The sequence below is a fragment of the Anomalospiza imberbis genome, chromosome 13 (genome assembly GCF_031753505.1).
Source record: "Anomalospiza imberbis isolate Cuckoo-Finch-1a 21T00152 chromosome 13, ASM3175350v1, whole genome shotgun sequence".
NCBI lineage: Eukaryota > Metazoa > Chordata > Aves > Passeriformes > Viduidae > Anomalospiza > Anomalospiza imberbis.
In genome coordinates, this window is record NC_089693.1 from 17798386 (window position 1) to 17824675 (window position 26290).

Genomic DNA, 26290 nt, shown 5'->3' on the forward strand with positions numbered 1-26290 from the left:
GTTATCACCTGGCAGGCCACAAAGGTGACACTTCCACCCTCGGCAAACTACCACCGGATATTGCTGCGGCACTGGCAGCCAAGCAGAGCATGATCCCAGGGGACCGGTGGCAAGGCAGAGCCAGCAAACAGCCACAGACCCATGGAGAGGAAATTATTCCAGGGAAAGCACTCAGCTCACTAGGCAGGGGGCGATGCCAGGGCAGGTGGGGCTGCGGCAGGACAGGATGAGCGGCAGCAGGCAGGACAGGCACAGAGCTGGAGCGCATCCCGGTGCCCGCGGGGATGATGCCGTGGCAGTGCGGCAGAGCCCAGGCCGAGCAGCCAACCCAACTTCCTGCACTCCGAGAGCGGCTCCTTCGCCACCTGTACTTCTCTAGACACGTCCTGCTTCTGCTCTGAGGGGTTCATCTGAAGGAAAACCCATGGAAATAACACCCCCTGACTCGGGAAGAGCCAGCACAGGGGTGCTGGATCCCAGCCCAAATGGGCTGAGAGCTGAAGCTGCGTGAGCTCCCACATCCCCACAGCCTCAGAGCACTGACCAAAACACTGTCCGGGTGCAATGGAGCCCGGCTGACTCCCAGCTGGAGGCACAGGGAATGCTCCCACAACAGGTAACACATACATGGGGACACAGAACCAAACAGAAGTCACTGGTGCCGTGTGGTTGGAAACAGGCTAGGAAATAGCTCCTGGATCCCCAGAGCCACTGTGGGCAAAGACCTGCCCTAGAGTCCGAGCACTGCAGGGATGGGATGGACACACTGAGATTGTGGATTTTTAGGAGCTCAATTCAAAGGGTGTGTCAGGAAGGGAAAGGAGACCTTACTGACAAGAAGCACCAAATAACAAGAAGCACCAAAATAACATCCCCTGGCATAGCACCAAAAGGTGTTTTCCCTGCCTGACTCTTCAGGCATCCTCTGCCAGGGGATGCCACCCTGCCCTAAGGCTGAAACTCCTATCATGGAGGCACCAAAGCCTTCATCTGCCCTTCTCCCATGCTGGAAAAGGGGCTCTGACCCAATCTGGAGCCTCCTTCTCCAGAGCTCAGCACTCCCTGGCTTTCCTCACGTCATCCCTTAAATCCACAAGCGCCTGTACTGCTTAATCCGGGTGAGCGGATTTATCCCTAACCGGTGCTGACACCAAGGGGCACCACACAGGGATCGGGGAGAAGCAAAGGCATCAGAACCCCTCTGAGGTCACCAAACACACAGAAAATTCCCCAAAATGAGAAAAAACACAGGCTGGAAAGCACTTGGAAGTGCTGCATCCTTGTTTTCTCTCCCTCTCATGGCCACCGTCAGGGACAACTCCTGGACACAGTGCTGGCAGTGGGATGCTCCAGGGGGAGTCTGGGGTCTGTGAGGACCATCCTCAGCCCCAGCAGGGACATGGCAGGAGCTGCTTTGTCTCCTCTGTCCAGATCTTGCTCCATCCTGGCTCCTAGATGCATCAGGGATAACACACATCCAGAGTTTGGGAGCACAGGGACGTTTCCCTCCCAGGAGGTGCTTCCAGGGCCAGCACAGTGAGGAAAACACTTTCTAGCAGCTCATACTGTCACCCTACTCAAAGAATTTGTCCAGCACCAAGCTGTTGCTGAGGTAAACTCACCATCCCAAGTGTCCCAAAATACAAGTGGAACAAAACCAGTCCGAGTTCAGAGCTCCTGAGAGGAGGCAGAGAGGGTGGGTGCAGAAGTTCCCAGCAAAGTGAAAACAATCCAGCGACCTGATGCCTCTATGCCCATTCCTGACACCCCCTCCCTGCCCACACCGGCTCCCGGAACCCCCAGGCATTGCTGGGCAAAACCCGGCGCTTCTCCCTCCCACGGGATCGGTGTCTCCCTTCCCTTACGCGGCGCTGGGATCCAGCCTGGAAAAGGTCCGGCACGAGCCCCTCCGTCGGCGAGCGATTTTCGCTGGATCCTTCCCCGCTGCCGGAGAAGCGCGCGGCGGAGGCCGGAGCGAGCGAGGCAGGGATCGCGCCTCCCAGAAAACCCCAGGAGGCTCAGAGGCGGAGGGAGGCACCGGCGGGCGGGCGGCCGCGGCCCGAGCGAGCCCGGGCGGGATTCGGCGAGCTGCCCTTGGTCCCGGCGTCCAAGGTCATTTCAGTCCCGCGTGTCGGAGCTGGAGCGGAGCCACCCGGGATGCTGGAGAGGAACGGCCGGAGCCGAGCGGCGCTGGCAGGAGAGAATGAGGCGCGACGTCAAGGCCGGAGGGAGCCCCGCGTGTCTCTCCCTCGATGCTCCTGGTGTTCCCCGCCCCGGGAGCCGGGGGATCACGGCCAGGACAGAGCCGAGACGCCAGCCCCGGGGTGTCCGCAGCGCCCGGGGCGCCGGGTCTCATCTCACCGGCAGCCGCTCTGAGCGCCCCGGGCACGGAGGGAGCGCGTAGGGAGGCGACCCTCGGCCTGCGGGGCTGTGCGGGGCACGGTGGGGCTGTGGGTCTCGGCCACCGCCGGGGCCGCGCCCGGGGCAGCCCCAGCGCAGATGCCATCCCCGCCGGCGCTCAGAGCCCCTCAGGCGAAACCGGCGGCGCGCCGGCGGGTAGCGGCGGGACTTCTCCCCGGCCCGGCCCGGCCCTTCTCTTCAGGGAATGGGCGAGGGAGTGTCGGCGTTTCCGCGCTCCCCTCAGCGCGGCGCCGCCGGCCGGGACAGGCCGAGGGCCAACACCGGCTCGGCGGCGGCGGCGGGAGGGACGTGGCCGCGGCCCCCTCCGACCCCGAGCCCCGTGCCGGCCGCGGCCGCCCTGAGGCGCGGCTCCCCCCGGCCCCGGAGCCCCCCGAGCCCCCCTGCTACCTGCGCGCGGCCCCGCGCGCCGCCGTCATGCCCCGCGCGCCCCGGCCTCCTCGCGCCGCCACGGCGCCCGCCCATTGGCCGCCCGTCGCCTTCCGCCCCGCCCATTGGCCGCACACGGCCGAGCCCCGCCCCCCTCCGCCCGCCCATTGGCCCCCAGCGCCCAGCCCCGCCCCCAGCACAGTGAGTACCGCCCCCCGCCCCACAGGCCCCGCCCACCACCGAGAGGGGCGGAGCCCGGCGGGGCCCCGGCCCTTAAAGGGACCGCTGTGCGGCCTCCTCAAGGGGCCGAGCTCCAGCGCTCCTCCGCCCCGGCGGGCTCAGGCCACGCGGGAGGGACCCTGAGCTCCCGGGGGTCCCGGTCCCCTGCTGGCTCTCTCATCTCAAATGCCTGTAGAGGCCCCCGACTCCTCCTTGGGCCCACTCTGCACTCCAACAGATGCCTCCAGCCCTGCAGAGCCCCCGCAGCTCCCCACAAGCAGCCCCAACCCTGGCAAACTCCTCCGCTGGCACCGCCCTCGAACTGCAGCACAGTGCCCCAGCCCCTGCAGACCCCCACACCAGACAGAGCCCAGAGCAGACAGCCCAAGCCCTGCAGAGCCCTTCGGCAGATCCCCACCCGAGCCCTAAGCACTTCCCCAGCCTTGCAGACCCTCCCCAGCTCCTGTGGCCCTTCAGCAGATCTCTTCCTACCCCTGCGGACCCCTCGCCACCCCCCGCAAGGAGCAGCTCCTCAGCCCAGCAGGTGCTTCGGCTTCTCTTTATTGATGGACAGTTGTGCTCTCCCACCCCAGGGCCCATCAGAGTGCTGGGTGAGGGGGGCTCTGGGGTGGTGGGGGGACATGACTAACACCGGAGACAACGCTGCAAGGGGAGCATGGGACGCTCTGTGCATGGAGCCAGGACCCTTCACCTGCCCCCATTCCCAAACAGCCAGCTGAGAAAGGCTGGATCCGCCCCGGACTGGGACTGGGGAGGCACGTAGCCATTACAGGAAGGGGCAGTAGCAGCCTGCCTCGAGCAAGGAGGGGTCCAGCTGAACCGTTGACCACACATCGCCTCTTCTCTCCTTCCCCAAAACCCCACACCAGGGCCAGGGAAAGAGACACTTCACACTCTGAGGACAGTCACCAGGAAAGAGGAGTCCCAACAACACGCAGAAACCTCCTACGCTGACTCCAACACACATCAAGGCAGGACTTTAACTACAGGGAGAGATTTTTAAAAAACTAAACACTTCAAGTATATTTTTTTTTTAGTGATTTAAGGTCTCTTGCCCCTGCTGCTGCTGCACTGGGTGGTGTTTAGCAACCTACATCCACTCTAGGGACAAGGACAACAGCGCAAGCGATGGTTGGTCTACTGCAAGGGGAGACAGGGCAGTGGGGTGGTGGGAGGGGAGGGGGGGCAGGGGAAGAAGGCCCAGTGGGCGCTCAGGGTACGGGCACCACACGCATGGTGTTGGTGTAGCCAGAGCCGGGGCGCCAGCCCGTCAGCACGATCACCAGGTCACCGCTCTTGAAGAATCCTCGAGCTTTGCCTAGCAGAGAAGAGAGAGAGATGTCAGAGCCCAGTCCCACCCTGTCTCCTTGCCATGGGGCAAGTGCTCACCACCCACTCCCCAAGTCACGAAGCTGCCTGTGCCACAGCAGTTGGAGCTCCACGAGGGTATCAAAACCCCACCTTCCTACTGCCCACCCATCTGACACCCTTCACCTCTGCTCTGGGGTTCTCTGCAACACAGCTTGAAATTCCACAGCACATGATTTGGAGGGGGTGCAGGACAGAGTCAACCCAGGCTTCCCTTGTCCCTCAGGAGTGGTGAATGTCACAGGTCTATCACTCACCACCATAAACCCAAACTGGTCTTCTGCTGGAAGCTCCTTAAAGGCAGCTGTGCCAAACCCACCACCTCATTTCCCAATCAGATGTGGTTCTGCTCGTGCAACCACCACCGGTTTCCTGTCCGGATCCAGTTACCACACAGGCAGCCAGTTCCCCTCTTCCCATCACCAGTGACCCCAAAGTAACGGCTAGGTGCTCAGGGCCGCCACGTCCCAACCACAGCCGTGTCCCAGGGGAGGGTGCCACTCACCAACATTCATGCCCAGGGTGACGCGCAGGTCCACGTCCTCGGCCCAGGCGTCCTGGGCGGGGTCTTTGCAGAGCACGGGGAAGATGCCGCGGTACAGGTGGGCCTGGCGCGCCGTCTGCTCATTGCGGGTGATGGCGATGATGGGGGCCCGCGGGCGGTACCGCGACACCAGGTGTGCCGACCTGCAGGGAAAACAGCCACGGTGGGGCTCCACACAGCCAGCTCAGCCTCCAGGGAGGACACCTGGGAACGGCCTGCAGGAGCACAGCAGCCCCAAGGTCTGTCTGTCAGCCACCAGGGCTCCCCAAAACCCCTGGGGGGATGTGACCAGTCTCCACAAAATCCACTCACCAAACAGCTTGATGCTCTGCTGGACTCCCAGTTAGGCAACTGGGCAGACCACCACTGGCTGTCCCCACTGGTGGTGACAATCTCCTCACCTCCATGTTTAGCGAGTGCCATCAGGGTGTTTTGGTCCCTGAACAAGCCTTTACTTGTCTCTGTTGCTATGTTAGGGTGGCGAGGTGCCATTTATTCTGGCCTCCGCAAGCAGGCCTTGGCATCTCAACAGGGGTCCCTGAAAGTTCTGTTTTGAGGAGCTCCCAGTTTTCAGGGTGGAAAGAGCCGGTGCCAGCCTGCCCAAAGCATGCCAAGGAGGAAGCCATCTGCCTCCCAGCCACCCTGAAGCCAGCAAACAGGCCAGTTCCTCCACAGAGCTCTGCTCCTGCACCCCATGGGAAGCAAATGCAACAGAGGCCAAAACTTACATTGGGAAGTTGGGCACAAAGTCTTTAAAATGCTTTAAAACACCTTAAAATAGCAGCAGCACAGCCTGGGTGGGGACTAGCCTACAGCTTTCCTTTCTCTGAGCACTGCTGAGGGAAAGCATCTGCAACCAGATTCAAACTGCAAGGCTGTGGCATCTGCAGCTCCATCTTTCCAACAGACATGCTGGTGTCTCCACTTGCTTTTGCAGCCTCGTTTAGTGGAGCCAAGCTCAGCAACACTCAAATGCACAAAGTTTGCTGCTTAAAGCATGGGCCAGCAGACTGCTCCCAGCACCCAACCACACATGCCAGCTCTCAGACAATCTTTCCCACACTGTCCAAGCCGCCTCCCATGAGATCTGGGAGATTCAGGTACTCACAAGAGTTAACCTAATCCACAGCTAAAAATATTCAAATATCAGAGTTCAAATTCTTTAAGAAGGTCAAGTGTAAGGTTGGAACATTTGACAAAGAAACATTAGAAGCATGAGGACATCCAGAACTCGGTGCTTACAGTTCTTTCCTCATCTCTGCAGAAAGTCATTTTCTGCTTGAAATCATTTTAAGCTGTACATTTTGGTGAAGGCTTCACCGATGGTCTGCATCTTCAGGTACGTGTGCTGCACTACTGTTTTGGTGTGAATCCAGCGTGAGAAATCCTGATTTCCTTCCAGAAAGCCGTCTGAGACTTATGGTCGGACGTGCTTTGGGAGCAGGCAGCCCAGGTCCTCTAGATGGATGAGCTGATCCATGAGGCTCCAGCTCCCATTCCACAAATGGAAGAATGAGTCTCTGCTTGGCCGCTGTCACCGTTGCTGGACAGAAATCCCAAACTACATCATTCCAGCACACTTCACCTGCAGCCACTGAGCTCACCTGGTGCTTGCCAGATGCCTATCTGTGCAGAGAGATTACCTGCAGGCAGGGACAAGGAATCCTGGAAGAGGACATTTCCAACACTTTCCGTTTCCCTGCCGACCTATCACAGGCTGCGCAGTCCCTCTTCACCCCCTGGGCTCAGGCAAGCAGGGCTGATGACTGCAAAGTCTAGCAAGGGACCAATAGTTTGGATGCTACTACAAAAGGCCAAAGCCTTGATTAAAAAAAAAAAAAAAAATAGATTCTGCATCCACTGAACTTCTGCCTCACTGTTACAGGGATGATTTCTTGCCAAGGAAGTTTGAATGGAAGCTGCAACGCTTATTTTCCCTTGGCTCTTCCAGCTGGCGCCACTGCCACTTGTAGCAGTGAGGGGAGGCTGGGCTCAGAGCTGGTGCCACGCTGGCAGAGGCAGGCCGAGGACTCAGAGTGTAGGGATATGCGTCCATGTCCCGAGGAACCACCACTGCAGGCACTGCCAGAACCTGACTCCACTGGTCTCTGAAAGCCATGGGATTCTCCTTCCCCCACCCTGTCACACAGCAGGCTTGACCTGGGGGCACTTGTACCCTCCTACCTTCCAGACTTGGTGAGGACAATAATGGCCCCGCTGCAGCACTTGAAGGACGCTTCCACAGCGCCAACTGCAGCAGCCTCGGTGGGGTCGCAGTTGAGGGGGGTCAGACGACGCAGTTCCTCAAACAACTGCCTGTGAAAGATGGCGGCTTCGGCCTCCCGGGCAATCTACAAGAGCAACACGCGTTCGGAGACAACACTCACGGCAGGCGCTCGGGCACAGGGCAGGGCGAGGTGCTGCGGCACGGAGTGCCACATCCGTACTGCCAGCCTTTGGCATTGTCATTAGCCAGCGAGCTCAGACTAAGCTCACCCCAACAGCACGTCCCTGCAGAGGAACCACTCGATTCCCAAGGGTTCTTTTTCCAATGGTGGCACCTCGCCCTGTCAAGCCCACACTCAGGTGACACTCATGCCAACTGCCAGGCACTCTCGCTCTGCTCCTGCCTACTGGGATCCCTCCCTGGCACGGGGTCAGCTCACACGGCAGCGGTTACACAAGGCTGGCGCGGGCAGTGAGCAGCTGGCCGAAGACTGCAGTGTTAGAGCGCAGTGTGTTTTGCCATGGAAAGGGCCGGCCCAAGCCCCCTCTCTGAGCCCTACCTGCCGGACTCGGTCAGGACTAGCAGGGCTGCAGCTAAGCACTTAAAAGAGGCCTCCACCGCGCCCGCCGCCATGGCATCGGCAGGGTCCCTGTTGTTAACATTGAGGCGTAAAATTTCTTCGAACAGCTGACGATGAAACATTGCGGCCTCAGCCTCGCGGGCGATCTGCAGGCCCGAGTGGGAGGGAAGGAGGAGAACAGAGGAAAGAAAAGAAGGAAAGATATACCAGAGGAATATGAGATCACATTAACTTGCTTAATTGTCATAGTAATGCATGCAAGAGGGTATTAAGGTGAAGCAGTGAAGCTTTTTGTCTCTCGGGTTTTGACTTTGCAAAATACAATCCAGACTAAAATTCACCGTACCATGGCACTGGCAGGCCCCAGTCACTGGGCAGGCATTCCAAACATGGTATTTTTGTTGTATTTGGGAATTCCCGCAGAGCGGGCAAACATAAATTGCTTTTCAAGGAGCAGAACGAGCCAGCTCAGAGCCAGACCATGCTTTGTCATGGCTGCTTGTGACTTCCCTGAGAGACTCTTATGCCACCTACCTGCCTGCCCATGGTCCTGCTTGCAATTCTGTAAGAGGAAATATCTGGCTTCCTTTCCTAGGCTCCCAGCACCAGAGTGCTGCTGGAACAGTTTTTGGAGCCAACATGCAAGCAACACACTTTAAATGTCACCTCTGAAGGTGGGAGACTGTTCTCTCAGTCTTGTTACATTTAGTTTAACTTCAGAGTCAATGAAGATTTAGTTTGAGAGCCAATAAAGATTTTTTTTAACTTGAGAGTCAATAAAGCTTCACATCCAAATGGGATACCAACTTCCTTTTGGTAATAGGGAAATAAACAGGAACAAGTCTTCCTTATAGGGTTGTCACAGTGTGGATGTCTGAGTGTCTGTACAGTGCCAGATATAGACAGATGAGAGGGACAGAGGCACAACTAAAGGCTTTGTGTTCTGTCTGAGCATTGGCAACAGGTTCAGCAACCTGTTCCTCTCAGAATCCTGTTTAATCATCTCGGAAGGCCTGACAACCCCATAAAGAAGGCTTGCAGAGACTAGAAAAGCATGCAAAGGTTCATGATCTTCTCAAGGACAACTCCATCCAGTTACTCCACGAAGTGAACAGCTGCTACACAAAGCATGACAAGTTCATGTTCAATTACAGACTGATGTGCCATCACAGTGAAAGCTCTGGAGTTAAAAAAATTAGAATTTTGCTACTCTAGTGTTAACGAATTATTTTATGTGATGCTGGGAATTATCCCTTCCACTGCTACCAGTTTAAGCCAAAGTAGTTAAGTGTCTTAGATCTAAAAATAACAGGACACAGGCAGCAGGCTGGAAGAGCAGGCCAGTGCCATCTTGTCCTACAGCATATTGTTACTGCTGGATTTAGATAAAAGGGGAGTATTTGCATCACAACACTTACTGCAAGTGCAGGAGCTGGAAGCATGGCAGTTTATTTTCAGCTCCTGGTACAAAGGCAGCAGGTCCATGTAACACAGAGAACAAATCTGCTTTCAGAGGGAAGTCTGCACTCCCCACGTGTAATGAAAAGTGGGAATACATGTGTCTGCTTTAGGGCTGCGGAGCTGCAGCAGAGGGGCCCAGCAACCCTTAACTTCACCCCACAGCTGGATCTGCTCAGACAGGAATAGCTGTAGAGAGTTTCCAGTTGGTGCACAGGTGGAGATACCAGGGAGGTGGGAGAAAGGGAAATGGAGAGGCTGTTTAAACCTTGGTCCTATCAGGCAGCATAGCATAGCTGGCTGGGCTTTGAAGTGTGGGTCCTGGATTGGAATGGGAAAGATGTCCACTCCCACCTACAGCAATCAGCCTGCCCAGTATTTGGAAGTTTGCTGCTGCCCACTTCAGATGGTAACAGCCACCTGCTCCAGCCATGCTGCAGATCCCCAGACCATGGTTACTCAGGACACTGTTGCTGTGCTTGACTAATAAGAAGTGAATCAGCTCAGAGGAAAGAACCTCGCTGTACTGGCATGTGCTCCTGCCATAAGAGTTGGCACCTTGCTGCCTGAAACATCTCACACTTAGTCAATCTGTATTTCAATTTCTGCACAGTGTTAAAGCCTCCAGTGCTTCTCCAGGGGCCCTGGTGGAATGAACACCATGCCCAGGTCTGTAGGAAGAGGGAAGCACATGCAACAGATCCTCAAATCAGGCTACAGATACAACACAATCTGCCCAGACCAAAGAATTAATGCCAGGATGGAAACCCAGGTATAAGGTTTGCTGCAGCAAGTTCCCAAGTCTTGGTAGGCAGTTGATCCTTGTGATTTAGGGGTTGGAAAAGGAGGGAGAAGCTTCAAGGTGCACTGTTAGCATTTGGCCTGTAAAGGAGCACCACCGCCCAGTGATCGTAAGCTGTATTTTGCATTTGCCTCGTGCAAAAAACACCACTCCATACTGAGGTAAAAGATGTTTAGGTAACACACTGCAAACCAACACTGGCTGAGTTGAATAACCTATAGAAGCTGAGTTACAAATAAAACTGGTGAGAGTTAGAACTTGTGATGTGATTCACATTGTGTTGTGATTCACAGCACTGGTAACTGGGGAGCAGCAACGCTCGCAGATACTTGACATAAGGCTCGTATCAGCTGAAACACGAACTTAAAGCAGAGCAGAGGTTTCTGGCAGTTCAGGCATGTAAAAATATGGTGCTGTCAGTACTCATGCAACAAACTCCCCCCACCCCCCAGCACACAGCAGGTGCTGAATGCAACAGTGCTGTAAATCACCCTCAGGAGCCTCCCCACCCCCTCCCATGCAGGATTCAGCCAAGACCTTTCATTATGTATAGATAAAACTGCTTAAAGCAGCTCCCTGACCATGCAGAATTTTTAGGCATTTAATATGCCACTGCAATAGGACATTGGATGAAATTTCTGTTGAGGTAACGGCAAACAGAAACGGGAAGTTTTGTATCTCAGCAATTCAGAGCAGCTCTCAGCTCTGCTTGGCAAGTTTGGAGCACACAAAGTGAGATCACAGGCCCTCAGGACCATGTTTGTTCAAAAAAAAAAAAAAAAAAAAAATCACCCACAGCAGAGTGTGGGGGAAAAAAATGGCTATTTTAAGCAGCTGGGTCCATTCAGGCCTTTGAGGGGCCAGCTCAGGTGGCCAAGAGCAAGGTGATGTCCCTGTCCCCAGCAGGGCAGGGCAGTACTCACAGCGTGCTGCATGCGCACAGCCTCGAGGGGATAATCTCCCTTGGCTGTTTCCCCAGACAGCATGATGCAGTCCGCTCCGTCCAGGACGGCGTTGGCGACGTCGCTGCCCTCAGCACGTGTTGGGCGAGGCTTCTTGATCATGCTTTCCAGCATCTGGGAGAGAACAAACCCACAGGGATCAACACGCTGCCAGAGGAAGCGGCTACACTTCAATACTCCTTATGGCTTGGGCAGAAAGTGGGATGTAACTTAAGGACTGCAGGAGTTCTCCATGGGTATGGAACAAAAAGAGGGTGTGGTTCCTAAACCAGCTTTGATTTAAAGCCTCCAGCAGTAATGAAAATACCCCATTCCATTTTATACCCATTCCACATTTACTCCATTTCCAGGGAGATTTAAGCCACACAACATCCCCAACAAAATACTCCAACCTTTAACTTCTCAGCACAAAGCTTGGTCCAAGGAACTCAGAGCTCTTTAGAGCAGTGTGGCATTAGAAGTATTTACGGAAAGCTCAAAGCCAGTAATATATTCTCAAATTTGGGGATTTTATCATCTAGAAATCATAAAGAGCAGGGTCTGCACCAATGAAGTCACCTTCCCCCAACACAACATTTCAAATGCTTTAGCCTATATGTATAGGGCAGTAAACTCAGAACAGTAACTCCACCAGCTTCCTAAGCATCCACACTCAAAAGAGGGGAAAATGGGACAGCTTTCCATGAGATGACCACTTCCTAATCCCTTTCCACACACCAATTCTGGCCAGCTCTCCTGTCTTCCTCAGGTGCTCAGCTTCCCCCCCAGCTGGAGCTCACCACAGTGCTCGAGGACTGTGCATGTGATCCCTACCACTCCCAGAAAAAGGAGAAGGATCCTTTACTCAGTTCCTTCTGAAGCTGCAGTGTGGGTACATTTTCTAAGAAACCTGGGAACCCCAGCAAACCTTCCCTGTCAGGCAGGGATGAGCTGCCACAAGATGCCAAGGAAAAGCATGTGCCATTTTTCCCATGAATTTGCAAGGTCAGCCCCAAAGGCTCATTACCACGTGATGTTTTGAGGCGTATAGCCTTTGGCAAGAGGTCCTGCAATCTAACTGGGAAAAGATCCCAAACACAGAAATGCCTAAATATGAGCTTTTCAGCTATGAGCAAAACTTCTCTACATCTCATTCTTTAACCAATGCCATCAACCTATGTCTGCCTCCAACATTCCCTCCCAACCAGAGGCGTGAGGAGCCGAAGGTGGTGCTTCCAGTACCTGAGTGGCACAGATGATGGGTTTGCCAGCCCTGTTGCAGCGCCCAATCATCATCTTCTGGGCGAGGAAGACTTTTTCAGCTGGGATCTCAATTCCCAGGTCACCACGGGCCACCATAATGCCATCGCTGGCCTCCATGATCTCATCAAACCTGACAGCGAGAGAAGAGCTGTGTTATCCCATTTGTTCTGCAAAGCACCTTCCCATCTGTCTGTCCTCCTCTGAAAGGAGCGCTCACACTTTTCATGGGCTGTTTGGGGTCTTGCAATGCCAAGGAAGGAGGAAGAAAACCAGAAGCAAGGCACAGTGCATATTCAGTGCTACACAAAGCTGCCTGAAGCTACAAAAAGGGAGTGGGAGTCGCTTTATTCCAGTGTGACAAACCCGAAGGATGCCCTGCACAAAGCTCACCTGCGCACACCCTCGTGGTTCTCGATCTTGCTGATGATCTTGATGTTCTTTCCCTTTTCCCCCAGCACCTTCCTGACAGCATGGACATCAGAAGCCTTGCGGATGAAGGAAGCAAACACCATATCCACGTTCTGCTCCACACCGAATTTTAGGTCCTGAATGTCCTTTTCAGAGACAGCAGGCAGGTCGACGGCAGCGCCGGGCAGGTTCACACCCTTCTTGCTGCCGAGCATGCCGCCGTTCTCAATCTCTGTCATGACATAGTCCTTCCCTGAAACACATGTTCCCATGGTCAGTGTTTACAGGATAGCTCCTGCTACCAGCTCGCACACCACCTCCCTGCCTGGGAACTGCAGTGTCAACAGCAGCACACACGATAAAAAGCACATCCATTCTCTTCAGAGCATTTCTGTACCACGTGAGCTTGCAGTTTACCCTTGGGAACACAATAGATTCGTCTAAATCAACTTCTAGGCTGTTCCTGGATAAGATAGCAGTTGTTCACTGCAGGAGGTTGGGATCGCCTTCCCCAAGAAAAGCTAGCAGGTTGCAGTTTTGCACAGAGAGCCCTGCAACACCCTAGCCTCACCTCCCACTCCCTACATGCTCACAGATTTAGAGGCTTGAGGCTACAGCAGTTTAGGCAGCACTATAAAGGGAGTATTGTGGAAAGTAACCTTGCCTCTACATTATCAGTTAAAACTAGTTCTCTTAACTACAAAACCCAGGGTCTGTGCTGTAAAACTAGTTAAATCCTTCATTAAGGGCATGAATTAGCCTGGCTGATCATGGACAGTGGTATGGCCCTACCACACATTCCCCTTTGAAGATGGGGTTTAGATGCCAGCCCAGTGAAACCCAGCTGAAGTTAGTTTTTGTAAAGTTCCTACACTTGAGGTAGAGAATTTTAGCTCAAAGTCTTACTAAACCTTAAAGAACCATCTTCTCCTTTCTTCAACACACAACTGCAAGCTAAGAAACAGTTACTGGAGGGAAAGCACAAGTATATCCTGAAGAACACCCAGCAGGCAGAGCTAAAATGGCTATTACCCACCTATCTCCCTAACCACCAAAGAAATCAGACCATCATCCACGTAGATTTTGCTACCAACTTCTACAACTTTGGTGAGATTCTTGTAGTCCAGCCAGAGCGTGCTCTCATCACACTTCTCCATGAAGGCATCGTCCAGGGTCACTTTGAGCTGTGCGCCCTTCTTCAGCTCCACTTCTGCTGTGCCACTCTGTGTGACAACAAAACCAGTAAAAACCAGCACACCACCTTCTTGTAGCCCACAGCAGTTCGTCAGAACTTTTGGGAGGTGGTTTGTTACCTCATTTCCTATGATATTTTTTTGTTTGGAAATGGCCACAGGCTTAACACGGTATCAAGTCTGTGTGGTGAAAAAGTGTGATTAAAACAAAGCGACTTACTCCCTTAATGAGTCCGGTTCGGATTTCAGGTCCCTTGGTGTCCAGTGCAATAGCCACAGGTCTGTAGGTGATGGGATCAGAGGCAAAGCTCTCTGTGGCTTCTCGCACATTCTTGATTGTGCCCTCATGATACTGGCAAGAAAAGAAAAAAGATGGAAATGTTAAATCTGGTTCTACTTGGCTGCTTACAGAAAAGATCCCTCTGCACCCCAGAAGCTGCCCAAGCTGACTGTTCTGCTCCCAGTTTCAGTTCTACCTTCAAAATTTAACCCAGAAAAAGCTTCCAGTAAAGCAGAGTGCAAGGATACAAGGGCCTTCCTGCCATGAAGGTGGAGTCTGGAAGTTATCCGGTGTGCCCTCAGCTCTAATTCCAGAAGAACAACTCAAGGAGACAGTTCCAAGGTCTGCCTGAAGTGATTTTTCATGAGGGCACACATCTGCCAATTGATGGTGGCTCACCAACCAACAGGCCTTTAGGAGTAACTTTTCCAAAAGTTTTCCTGAACACCTGCCTATTCAACACAGCAGAACATTCACAGCACCAGCAGCTGGGTAACTGTATGCATTCAAAGAGACCTGACAGCAGAAGAACGCCACAGTGCCACACATGGCTGTGCTCCTCCTCCCATCAGAGCAAGGGAAGATGCCTCTCCACACTGCTAGCTCCCACACACGCTTCCAGCCTGACCCACTATCAGTCCTGCAGGTGGACAGGCTTTTCACTCTTTGGCCTGAATCCTCATAGATAAAGGATTTGCTAAAAGAATGTTATCCGTGTAAATATTGACAGTTTATTTCCAGAGTCAAAGCAATCACAGACAGCTCAATAGTCCAGCACCATACTCCTGGCTTCCAAACCTTGTTTGTGAGAGCGTTTTGCTAAATGCTGCCAGTTTTAAGATAGTTTTTTTGACAAAACCCATCCCAGCTCCCTCAAATGTGCTACAGATGGCCAAAAGATCAGTTTACTTTACTTGTTTAAATAACATTAAGAGATAACCTCGACTACTTACAACTAGTAAGAGTTGTGTAACACTTGACAGACTTTAGTAGATAAGACATACCCTTTCCTCTCTGTGCCAAATGGACTGATGGAGTTTGACCTGACTCACCTGGAACACTTGTTTCCCTCGTGTCACTCACTCACCCCAACACGAGCCCTCCACACTGATTTTGTTATCGCGGGGATGATAAGCCAGCACCAGGAAGGTGAGGCTGAAAAAAGCCATGCTGAAGTTCACGTGTGTGCCCTTAGTGAGAAATATCTAACAGCTGATAACTCTATATAGCAGGAAAATGAGTCAGTTTATTGACAGTGTGCAAGTTGGGATTGAGACAGCCTTGACCCTTCCAGGCACTGCAGCTGGGTGGGTGCAGCACAGAAAACATGCCCTGACAGTGCCATAACACAACACTTATCTGAACCCAATCAGCTGAGATTTCCATTTTAGTTTGATACCAAGGACTAACTGGCTCCTAGGGAGTCTGACCTCCTGAAGAGTTACACATGCAGAACGGGAATGCAGAGAGAACTGGAGGTAAAGGCCATTTTTAGTCTATGTAAAAGGGAGCCAGGCAGGTGCCAAAGCACCTCTGTTAAAGCTCAAGCCCTGGTAAATGCTTTGGGCATTTGGACACAAGAACTGAAGCACTTGTGACACATGGAAATTCTCTGGGCCTTCACTGGTAACTAGGGCATTCTGCAGGAGCCAGGACAGGACACAAACTCAGGACTGGCTATGGCTGATGGTCACACTCTGCAGGCAACAGCCACACCAGAGCCCGCAGTCGGCTTTGTTGGTGTAAGATGTGTAATTAGACCTCATACAAATCAGGAAGACCTCAGCCAAGTTCACAGACCGCAGCAACTGGGCGGTAACGGTGTCAGAATTCCCAGTTTCAGCCTGGCCACCAACTCCCTGATGTGTCATCTGGCTCAAGAGCCACCCAGCTGCAAGGATTTGACTCCCGGGACAGTTATTCCACGCTATTCTTTCTCCAGGCTGATTTCCCAACTGTGAGGCCTGCACTGACAGTGTTCCAGGGTGGTTAGTCAAGGTCTGATGGTTGCCCACAGTTAAGTATCAGCCCTTTTGATCCTGACACTGCCCTGGGCTCATTAAAGGCTACCAGGGTGAGAGGCCAAGCTGTTACATACCACGAGGCTCATGGGTCACTAAGTAAAGCCACCTACAGCTGCTACTGGGTGACATTTCAAAAGTTGGAAAGCAGCCAGGGTCAAAAAAAACCCCCAAAAACCTCAGCAGAATGGGATCCTCAGCTCCTCCAGTATCACTGAGGATCTCAGCTATTTATAGCAATAAGGACTTGACTGTCATGGAGTGTTGATTTCTTTTGACCTTATTTTTCTAAGCTCACCACACCATGTCCCAAGCTCCATGATGGGACCTTCCAGAGTGCCAGGAATGCACCTGGAGCAGCTTGTTAGCCAGAAAACCCAGGAGCCCATTCTTCCCAGTGGGCACAGTAATTACATCAAATCACTAATAACAGATGCCTTTCGATCAAGGTTGTTCATGGATCACCTGCTTGCAAAATCCCCAGCAATGGAACAAGAAGTGAGATTAACTGATAGTGTAACCTCCTGCAGAGGTGCAAAAGAGGGACAGGTCTTCTCAGCTTTTGCTGCTCACTGGGAAGCAGCAGTTTTGGGAACAGCAGGATGTGAGGAAGAACTGAAGGATTTCATGGCAAGCACAGTGTCAAATACCAGTTACCTGGCTCCCTGCTGCAGGGCAGGGTGCGGAACTGAATTGCTTTCAAAACGGCCCAGAAAATACACTTCAATGTTATCAACAGTGACGCAGGCTCGGTATGTACAACCAGCATGCTTTCCCCAAAAGCAGCTATTTGACCTTCCCACACCAAGGATGGTCTGGATGAAACTGGATTTCCCTCCTCCCTGCGGGACAGGATCAGCAGACACACTTGGGCTGTAGCAGCTCGGACCGCACCCTTACCTCATGGGTGCCGTGAGAGAAGTTGAGGCGGGCAACGTTCATTCCAGATTTAATCATTTCCTTCAGCTTCTCCACAGAGCGGGAGGCCGGGCCTAGAAGGAAGAAACAGTTTGAACATTAACTTTAGAAAAATAATGAGGTAACCCACACAGACCAGACTGTTTCATGTGGAAGAGAAAAGGTAAATGGATACAGCATTGCTCAGCACTGCAGCAGCAAATATTGTTTTAACTTGCCCACGGAGTGCAGCAGAACTCAAGCAATTCCCATTTCCCTGGATACTGGATTCACTCCCAGCAGTAACACAGGTTAGGCAAACACAGGAAAGTCATATTCGTTCACCACACAAGTTCAGCGCTGGCAAGGGATGAAAGTCAGATCTTTCTCACAATTTCCCTAATAAGTTTCACCAAGGTGTGGGCTCCTAGCTGCAATTCTCTCCTATCTAGGAATGGCCTACCAATGGTGCAGATGATGCCGGTGTTTCTGGCAATGGTTGGCTCCGAGTCGATGTCCAGGCGGCACATGTGCTCCAGGAAGGTGTCTGCCATGGCAGCATGCAGCTGCTGGGTCTGGATGAAAGCGGTCCCTGCATCGTGGTGCTTCGACATGGTTGCTCGATTTCTGTGTCTGGAAGGGAAGAAAGTGGTGCCAGGTTTGGGAATCACCCACCCCAAACTGCCCATCAAGCAGAGACACCAAGACAGTAATAAGATGAATATGGAGGTAACAAGAAAGCTGCTACTGGGTCAAACTATCTTTATGTTCCTATTTGAGAATCCTAACAGGCAAGGCACATTTCTATTTCCATGTCATCCCCCACATGGACCACCCAAAGCTCACCTGCCTTCTATGCAGAAGTTCCCTTCATAGCTTCTCTTCATTGCCAGTCTTCCCTTGGAGCTACACAACGCAACAAAATTCAAGCACTTGAGTGCACAGGCAGAGAGAGGTTCTGCCTCCTCCCTCCCAGCTCTCCACTCATTTCTCCTACAGGCCTCAACTGCACATCCCATCCCACATGGGACCAGGGCAGCTCGGCTCCGGCATGACTGCAGCACGCCCGGACATGACAACCTTCTGCCGAGGAGCACCTAATCACAGCAAAGTCCACATAAGCCTAAACCCCATCCTTTAAGCTTGGACAAGCAAGCAGACTTGAGCTGATTAAACACAACACTTTGGCAGAGAACATGCAAAAGATTGAAGATTGAATACACTCAAAGTCTCTCTTTGACTGAAGATGCTGCAGGTCTCCCCCACCTCCTGCACTCCCCTTCACCTACAGCACCGGAATTTATCATTAGGTTTAAAACTGGTTGTATTTTTCAACATTTGGATTAAAAAACTTCTCTGAACTCAGGCTGTTTGCCTCCTCTGGACTAGAGAGTCCCCACAACAGCAGGACCAGCCTATTCTTTGGGAACCAACCCATCCTTCAAAAAGCAAGCTGAGTTGAAGCTTAACAGTCCACTGAGACAGGAGGACATTAATATCACAGCAGTACCAGTGCCCCAGGCATTTCTAATTGCAATAATTTTGTTCTCAAGTAGTAGTGGCAGCTCAAAGCTTTCTCTTGGACCTGCCCAGGCTAAAGTCCCAGCATTACAAAAGCCTCTGGTAAAAGAGTGATGCAAGGTGGTGGCTATTGGTATGGGCAGATCACTCATTTTGCCTTTAAAGAATGGTTTAACTTCAAACTCTGTGCCCTGGGCACACAGGTGATACTCAAGAGCAGGCATGAGCAGCCTTCACCTCCAGGATTTGCTTATACAAACACGGGCTGGGGCTCAGCTAAAAGCTGGGACAGAGCAGGACTAGAGCTGGGCTTTTGTTCTGCCCGCCTCAGGCAGACAAAGCCCATCAATAAACCACAGAAAGGTGTGAGGGACACACACCAGCCTGCTCAGCATATCCAACTTTGACACAGAAGCACCAATAAACGCAAAAACTCTGGCAGAGCGAGCAGGACTGAGCACAGAGAAGGGCAGACCAAGCCCTGCCAGCCTGCTGCCTGGCCCCAATGCTCCTCCCCTGCAGCCCTTCCTCACGTACGTGCAGATCCTCTCGCAGGCAGCCCTGACTCACCCTCACCGCGCTGCCATGCGCCACATGCAGCCGGGCCAGCAAAAACCATAATTTGACCTGGCAAAGCTTTTTTTCCCTCAGCCCTGACAGAAGCTGCTGAGTCACTACAAGAAGGTCTGCCCACATAAAAAGCCCAACAAAGTCTCATTATTATAGGAAAACCCTCTGGTCAGTCCTAAAACATTGTGTTTCAGCCCTCTAACACTTGCTGTTGCACCCTCCGACACCTGCAGAGCAGTGTCAAGTTTCCTTAGATGCCAAAAAAAACAAGCCTTTGCTGGGAAATCACCTCCATGCACAGGCAATCAGGTTTGCACAGCTTCTAGGAACAAGAGGAATACTGAACAAGGTATCCCAACACGGAAACTGCAGCCAGAGCACAACTTGGAAGTTTAAAAAAAATAGCCAAGTGAATTCTCCCTGCCTCATGGAAATCCCCCACCCACTCAAGTCATTTGCAAATATAATTTTAACACCCTTGAAGTCGTTATAAAGACAAAGGAAAAGTTCACTTCCCAGCCGGTATCCCCTTCACAGGATTTTCCAGCAGTTCAGAGGGCTCAGAAGAATTAACTGCAGACACAGCGACCTTGTCCAGGGGCGAGAGCAGAGACGCAGGAGCCAGAAAGTATCCCAAACACCCATCTGTCTACAGCACCATGCCCATGACCACCGAGTCTTTTCAATACTCCCTCCTGCCTTCCACCCCCGTGCATTTCCAAGGCATCAACTGAATTTTACTGGAATGACCAGTCTCGTATTTATAACAGGAATGTCTGGCATTTCCCACTACTCCGCTTTTTTTTAACATCAAACAGAGGAACAAGGACTTCAAGGACACCAGAAAACACGGAGCACTCAGTCTGGGCAGATAGAGGAAGGGGGGGTGAGCAATACCCTACAGTGCCTGAATGCTTCCAGCACTGAATAAACCTGAATTCATTCCTCAAGGAATAACGATTAAATCCCCAAATTTATTACTTGGCCTGCCCATGCTTCAGACAGGGCGTCCCAGTGCTGTCTGGTATCTCCCCAGCTCCTGAATATTCCAGACTGAGCCATCTGAGGTCGGGACTGGGTTTTACTGCAGCCAGGTGAGTAATTCCAGCCAGCTCATCCCATGGGTCACATAAGAGAAAGCCTAAAATCACGGTCTCTCTGGATATGCCCCTTGGGGATGGAGAAAGGAGAGGGAGCAGCAATCCCCAGCCAGGGCCAAGTCTTTGCTGTTATTGGTGACAGGGAAGTAGGAACTGCAGCAGGGGCTGTCCCCAGGCCACAGGCAGAGCTGTGTCACTGCCTGCAGGAACTCCAGCCAGGAGGCTCCCAGGGGGCGAGGATTCGGGATTTACTGGTCAGCCTCACTTACACAACCTCATGGATGCTGCAGAACAAGGCTGCTCGTGCCCAGTGACCCTGCCCAGAGGCAGAAATGGTTCGAGTTAGTGCTCAGGGCAGGGTTATGAAATCAGGCAGGCCTTCAGATTCCCAAAAGAAACCTAGAAAAACATCAGCTTTGCTCATTCCAGAAGCTGGAGGCACTCAACAACAGAGAAATGCAGCTCTGCAGAGAAGCAGGTTTTTACCCTGGCCTGACATCCCCTCTCCCAGGGAGGGAGGACAGCAAATTCCTGCCAGGCAGCTGGTGCCGGGGGTGGTGTCTCGCCGTTACGTAAGGACAAAATGGCCACCCCAAAATTCCACCCCTTTTCTGCAAGGCTGGATGGAACCCAGGAGCCACCACCTGCTCCTGGCTAGCCGACCCTCTCCCCAGCATTGAGCTGCAGATCCACGGGAGGAGAGACCCACAACGGAGATGCCTCTCCAGCTTTTTGGCAATGGGGAACAGGAAGATCAGGCTGGCTCTGCCGTGCCTTTGCTGAGCTGTCCTCCCTGGAAGGCTTAACTAAAAAAAAAATAAGAGGAGGTGGCAAGCATCGGATGTTTGGTGACGAGAAAGACTTATCTCGAGGGTATTTGTAGGACACACCTACAGACTTAACCTTGCGGAGGACAAGGAGCCTTTCAGCTTGGCAAAAAGCACCTGGCTGCCTTCAGGCAAGCTGCAAAAACCTGCTTTCCACGATAAAAGCAAGCTTGGGGGTTTTCTTTTCACATTTAACTGGGCAGAAGTGTAGACCACAGCGCTGCATCCCCAGTCCAGGATGGAGATTGCTGCACGTGGCAGCGCCCCGGTACTGCAGCCCCATTTCCTACGTGCCATCCATCACCACCCGCTGCGGCTCCATCTCCCCCCGGGAGAACAACGGCCGGACGGGAGATAAAGGACAAGCACGTGCTCCAGCCGGCCTGGGAAACGTCTTACTCCCATCAAATTAAATTATCAACTTGTTGGGTGGAAAGGCAATTAAGGCCGGCGGTGGATCACTCCGGCTAACAGCAACAAATGAAGGTTTTAATAACAAATTTAGATAGATAAAACAGTAGGTAATCAAAAAAACGCAGGCTGCTGCAGACTCTCCAAGCTCTTTATCTAGTGCAAGTGAAGTTTCTCAAAAGGGTTTCACAGGCAGAAGTCCCTGGTTCAAGCACGTGGCTCGCAGCAGTGCTTCCTGCCTCGCACAAAAACCTTCTGCTTAATCCGGTGATGGGCTGGAAACCTGCTGGCACCAGTGCGGACCATTAACCCATCGAACTCCTTTATATCAGCCACAATTCTGCTCTACAAACGGGATCTCGGGCATAAAATTACACTCTTCAGAGGGTTTTTTTTTATTTTTTTAGTTAAGTACTTCTAATTGCACAAGTTCCTGGATGTGTCTGAGTAAACAAAAATTTGTCATTGCACCTTTGAGCCAAGGCGAGTCATGATGAGCAGCAGCAGCAGGAAAATTAACAGTTTAGCATGACAAAAACCTTCATAAAACACTGATTTTTTTTTTTTTGTTAACCTGGGCCTCTCCGATACCAAGTTGCCTTATCAGAACAAAAGCAGGTTTTTAGAGATTGCCGTCTACTTTTAGTAGTCTGAGGAGATAGTCGGGAGGTTGCCATTGTCCGCCGACAAAAGCGCTATTCATGCCTTGGTAGCTCTGCAAAGGGGATTTAAACACGTTTGAAAGGTTTTCACAGTTCAAGAAACTGCCCGCATCAGCTGGACGTGTTTAAGCAGGCACAGTTACGGGAGAAGATTAATTCAGAAGGGGCCTTCTCTTTCCCGGGGGGGCGGGAAGAGGCTGCAGCATCCCTGCTGGGTGCAGCGAGCCGCACGCCGATTTAAGCTGATGCCCTTCGGGGAACTGCCGGCTCTTACGTGAGTGCAGGCGGGGGGGCAGGCGGCCTAGCGCCTCACTCCGTGCGCCTCTGACTCAGCCTCCCAGCGGCTCCTCCGGCACCGCCGGACCGGGCGGCAGCCGCAGCGGCGCCGTGCGCTCCCTTTAACGCCGCGGCCGCCGGGCACACGCGGGGCTCCCCGCCCGTGCGTGCCCCACTCCGTTCACCCGGGCCCGCGTACCCCAAAGCGGACCCGCACCGCCCCCCCCGTTCCCGGAGCGGCCGTTTCCCGGTGTGGGCCGTGGGGAGATGCTTGCAGCGAGCGCTCCCCGGCGTGGGATCGGAAGGGATGCTCGGAGCGGGCGCTCCTCGGTGCTGGGTCACGGGGGGATGCTCGGAAAGGGCGTTCCCCGGAGCGGGATGTCGGGAGGATGGCCGAGGAGGCAGCGGAGGGCACGCGGGGCCGGGGCTGCCGGCAGCCACGTGCTCGGCGCCGCGAGCCCCCTCCTCAACCGTCCCGCGGGGCGCGCGCCCCCTCCCCTCAGCCGCCGCCCGCGGGGACCCTCTCCCGGCGGCGGCAACAGGGGAATAACGGCGGCACCGGCGCGGCCGGCCCCAGCGCCCGCAGCCCCTCAGGACGCCGTTACCTGCCGCCGTTCAGTCACGCTGCCGGACCGAGCCTCCCTCTCCGAGCGCCGCCGCCGCTCTGCACACCGCCCCCACGCCCCGCCAAGGTGATCCCGGCTGGCCGCAGCACCGCCCCCCAAGGATCCCTCCGCCGCCCGCCCTGCCGGGGGCCGCAAGGGCGGGCCGCCGGGGCTACTTTCAGGAGCGGACGCACAAAGCGCGGGGGGGAGGCGCTGAGTCACAGCACGCGCTCGGCCGGCCAATGAGGAGGCGGCGCAGCCGCCGCGCGCGCGGACGGAGAGTGGCCGTCGCCTTAAAGGGACCGCGGCACCAGCTCACCCCGACACCCCCCAACTCACACCGACATACCGACACCCCCAGCTCACACTGACACCCCCCAGCTCACACCGACATACTGACACCCCCAGCTCACCCCGACACCCCCAGCTCACACCGACACCCCCCAGCTCACACCGACACCCCCAGCTCACACCGACACCCCGACACCCCCCAGTTCACCCCGACACCCCCAGCTCACACCGACACCCCGCATGCTCACACCGACACACCGACACCCCCAGCTCACACCGACACACTGACACCCCCAGCTCACACCGACACCCCCAGCTCACCCCGACACCCCCAACTCACACCGACACACTGACACCCCCCAGCTCACACTGACACCCCCCAGCTCACCCCGACACCCCCCAGCTCACAACGACACCCCTCAACTCACACCGACACCCCCAACTCACACCGACACCCCCCAGCTCACACCGACACCCCCCAGCTCACAACGACACACTCACACCGACACCCCCCAGCTCACACTGACACCCCCCAGCTCACAACGACACACTGACACCCCCCAGCTCACCCCGACACCCCCAACTCACACCGACACCCCCTGCTCACACTGACACCCCCAACTCACACCGACACCCCCTGCTCACACTGACACCCCCCAACTCACACTGACACCCCCAGCTCACCTTGACACACTGACACCCCCAACTCACACTGACACCCCCAGCTCACCTCGACACCTCCCATCTCACACCGAGCCCCCCAGCTCACACCTCAGGGGTCCTTCACCCTGTGAGGGCAGTGGCTCTGGGTGGTTGGGGCGCTTTGGAGGGTCTCGAGACCTTCCAACAGGGACCCTGGGGACCAGTGAGGAATCTCTGTAGTGGAGCTACAAGGACACAGCACTGGGGACACTGGGGGCACACGGCTGGAGATGCTGGTGACATGGTGCTGGTGCCTTAAACAGCTGGAACTGAGGCTAGATGGCTTTAGGAGGAAGAAAGTGGAGATTTATTGAAGTGCCTTCAAAGGCCACACCCTGGCAGTAGGAGCCACAGTCGTGGCTCGGCCCAGATGGCTCCAAGATGGAAGTTAAAGAGGGCTTGGTCATGAGATCTCACATTTTGATAAGTTTTAGTCCTCTTGCATATAGGATTTAACTGTCCAATTAATAGCTTCAAATGATGAAGTTTCCCCCTCCTTGCTTGCTTGCCCGCCCTCCTCTTTTCAGGTTCTTTATGCTTTGGGCCTGAAGTTTGAAGAGATTGTCCTTGAGTCTCCAGCCAGAATAGGGTTGTTTTGTCTTCACCACCCTGTGAAAAGATCCCAGTAACACTCAACATAAAGCTAAAAGCTGCACACCAACACAGAACAGAAAAACTTAAAACCGAAGGAATCAGTGCTGTGGGTGCTGAGGACGCTGTGCTGGGCTCAAGGAAAGACCCGGCTGGAGATGCTGGGGCCACTGGGGCCACTGGGGCCTCTGTGCTGGGGCCACTGGGGCCACTGTCCCAGCTGTGTGGGAACCCAACATGCACACTGTATGCCAGATCCATGAAGGCCTTTGGCTGGTAACACTGGGGACACTGTGCTGGAGGTCTTGGGGACATGATCCCAGGACCATGGGGACCTTTTGCCTGTGACCCATGACAGTGGCTCCGCTCTGGCACCGTGGTGACACTGGGGACATGCCATTAACACAGGGACCTGCCACACAGATGCTGTGCTGCACCGCAGGGACACCGTGACAGCCATCTGGGGACCCAAAATGGTCACTGTACGCTGGGACCACAGAGGGGTTCTGTACCAGGTGCATTGGGGACCCTGTACTCCATGGAGGGGACCAAAAATGGTCACCCTGTGCTGGGGACAGGGAGCCCTGTACTGGGGACACTGGGGACTCTGGGCTGGGGACATTGGGGACTCTGGGCTGGGGACATTGGGGACTCCGCGCTGGGGACACTGGGGACTCTGTACTGGGGACATTGGGGACTCTGGGCTGGGGACATTGGGGACTCCGCGCTGGGGACACTGGGGACTCTGGACTGGGGACACTGCGGACTCTGGGCTGGGGACATTGGGGACTCTGTACTGGGGACACTGGGGACTCTGGGCTGGGGACATTGGGGACTCTGTACTGGGGACATTGGGGACTCTGTACTGGGGACACTGGGGACTCTGCACTGGGGACATTGGGGACTCTGGGCTGGGGACATTGGGGACTCTGGGCTGGGGACACTGGGGACTCTGGGCTGGGGACATTGGGGACTCTGGGCTGGGGACATTGCGGACTCTGGGCTGGGGACACTGGGGACTCTGGGCTGGGGACATTGGGGACTCTGGGCTGGGGACATTGGGGACTCTGGGCTGGGGACACTGGGGACTCTGGGCTGGAGACATTGGGGACTCTGTACTGGGGACATTGGGGACTCTGCACTGGGGACATTGGGGACTCTGGGCTGGGGACACTGCGGACTCTGGGCTGGGGACACTGGGGACTCTGGGCTGGGGACATTGGGGACTCTGGGCTGGGGACATTGGGGACTCTGGGCTGGGGACATTGGGGACTCTGTACTGGGGACATTGGGGACTCCGTACTGGGGACATTGGGGACTCTGGGCTGGGGACACTGGGGACTCCGGGCTGGGGACACTGGGGACTCCGCGCTGGGGACACTGGGGACTCTGGACTGGGGACATTGGGGACTCTGGGCTGGGGACACTGCGGACTCTGGGCTGGGGACACTGCGGACTCTGGACTGGGGACATTGGGGACTCCGGGCTGGGGACATTGGGGACTCCGGGCTGGGCTGCGGGCACGCTGTGACAGACAGGGAGGGGACCCAAAATGGTCACCGAGTCTGGGGACACGGGACCTGTGTCGGACCATGGGGTCACTGTGAGGAAGACCCAACATGGCCGCCCCACGGGGCGCCCCACGGGACGCCCCGCGTCCCGGTGCCGGGACAGGGCCACCGACGCTGGCGATTGCGGGGACCCCGCGGCCGCCGCCAGCTCCGC

The 26290-nt window shown here is 54.5% G+C and overlaps 1 protein-coding gene across 4 annotated transcripts; it reads right to left on the reverse strand.

Annotated features, from left to right (window-relative positions):
* Positions 1-3551: 3551 nt before the first annotated feature.
* On the reverse strand, positions 3552-23117 carry PKM (pyruvate kinase M1/2). 4 transcript variants are annotated; one of them, XM_068204312.1, is made up of 11 exons: positions 22982-23117; positions 17473-17642; positions 17013-17104; positions 14032-14163; positions 13655-13841; positions 12601-12871; positions 12190-12340; positions 10930-11082; positions 7726-7892; positions 4901-5082; positions 3552-4345 (listed from the first exon to the last, which is right to left on the reverse strand). In XM_068204312.1, the coding sequence occupies exons 2-11, from the start codon at positions 17621-17623 to the stop codon at positions 4239-4241; spliced, it is 1593 nt and encodes a 530-aa protein (XP_068060413.1). In that variant the 5' UTR covers positions 17624-17642; positions 22982-23117; the 3' UTR covers positions 3552-4238. The 4 variants fall into 4 exon arrangements, with proteins under 4 accessions (XP_068060413.1, XP_068060412.1, XP_068060411.1 ...); XM_068204311.1 differs by lacking the exons at positions 7726-7892; positions 22982-23117 and adding exons at positions 7124-7290; positions 17856-17910; XM_068204310.1 differs by lacking the exon at positions 22982-23117 and adding an exon at positions 17856-17910.
* Positions 23118-26290: the final 3173 nt, after the last annotated feature.

Excerpts from the sequence above, each read along its gene's own strand:
- PKM (XM_068204311.1), bottom strand. The coding sequence starts at position 17,896 with ATGAAGAGAAGCTATGAAGGGAACTTCTGCATAGAAGGCAG. Across the intron at positions 12,872-13,654 it reads TTTGGTGGTTAGGGAGATAG|GGAAGGACTATGTCATGACA; the intron begins GTGGGTAATAGC and ends CATGTGTTTCAG. Across the intron at positions 11,083-12,189 it reads CCATCATCTGTGCCACTCAG|ATGCTGGAAAGCATGATCAA; the intron begins GTACTGGAAGCA and ends GTTCTCTCCCAG.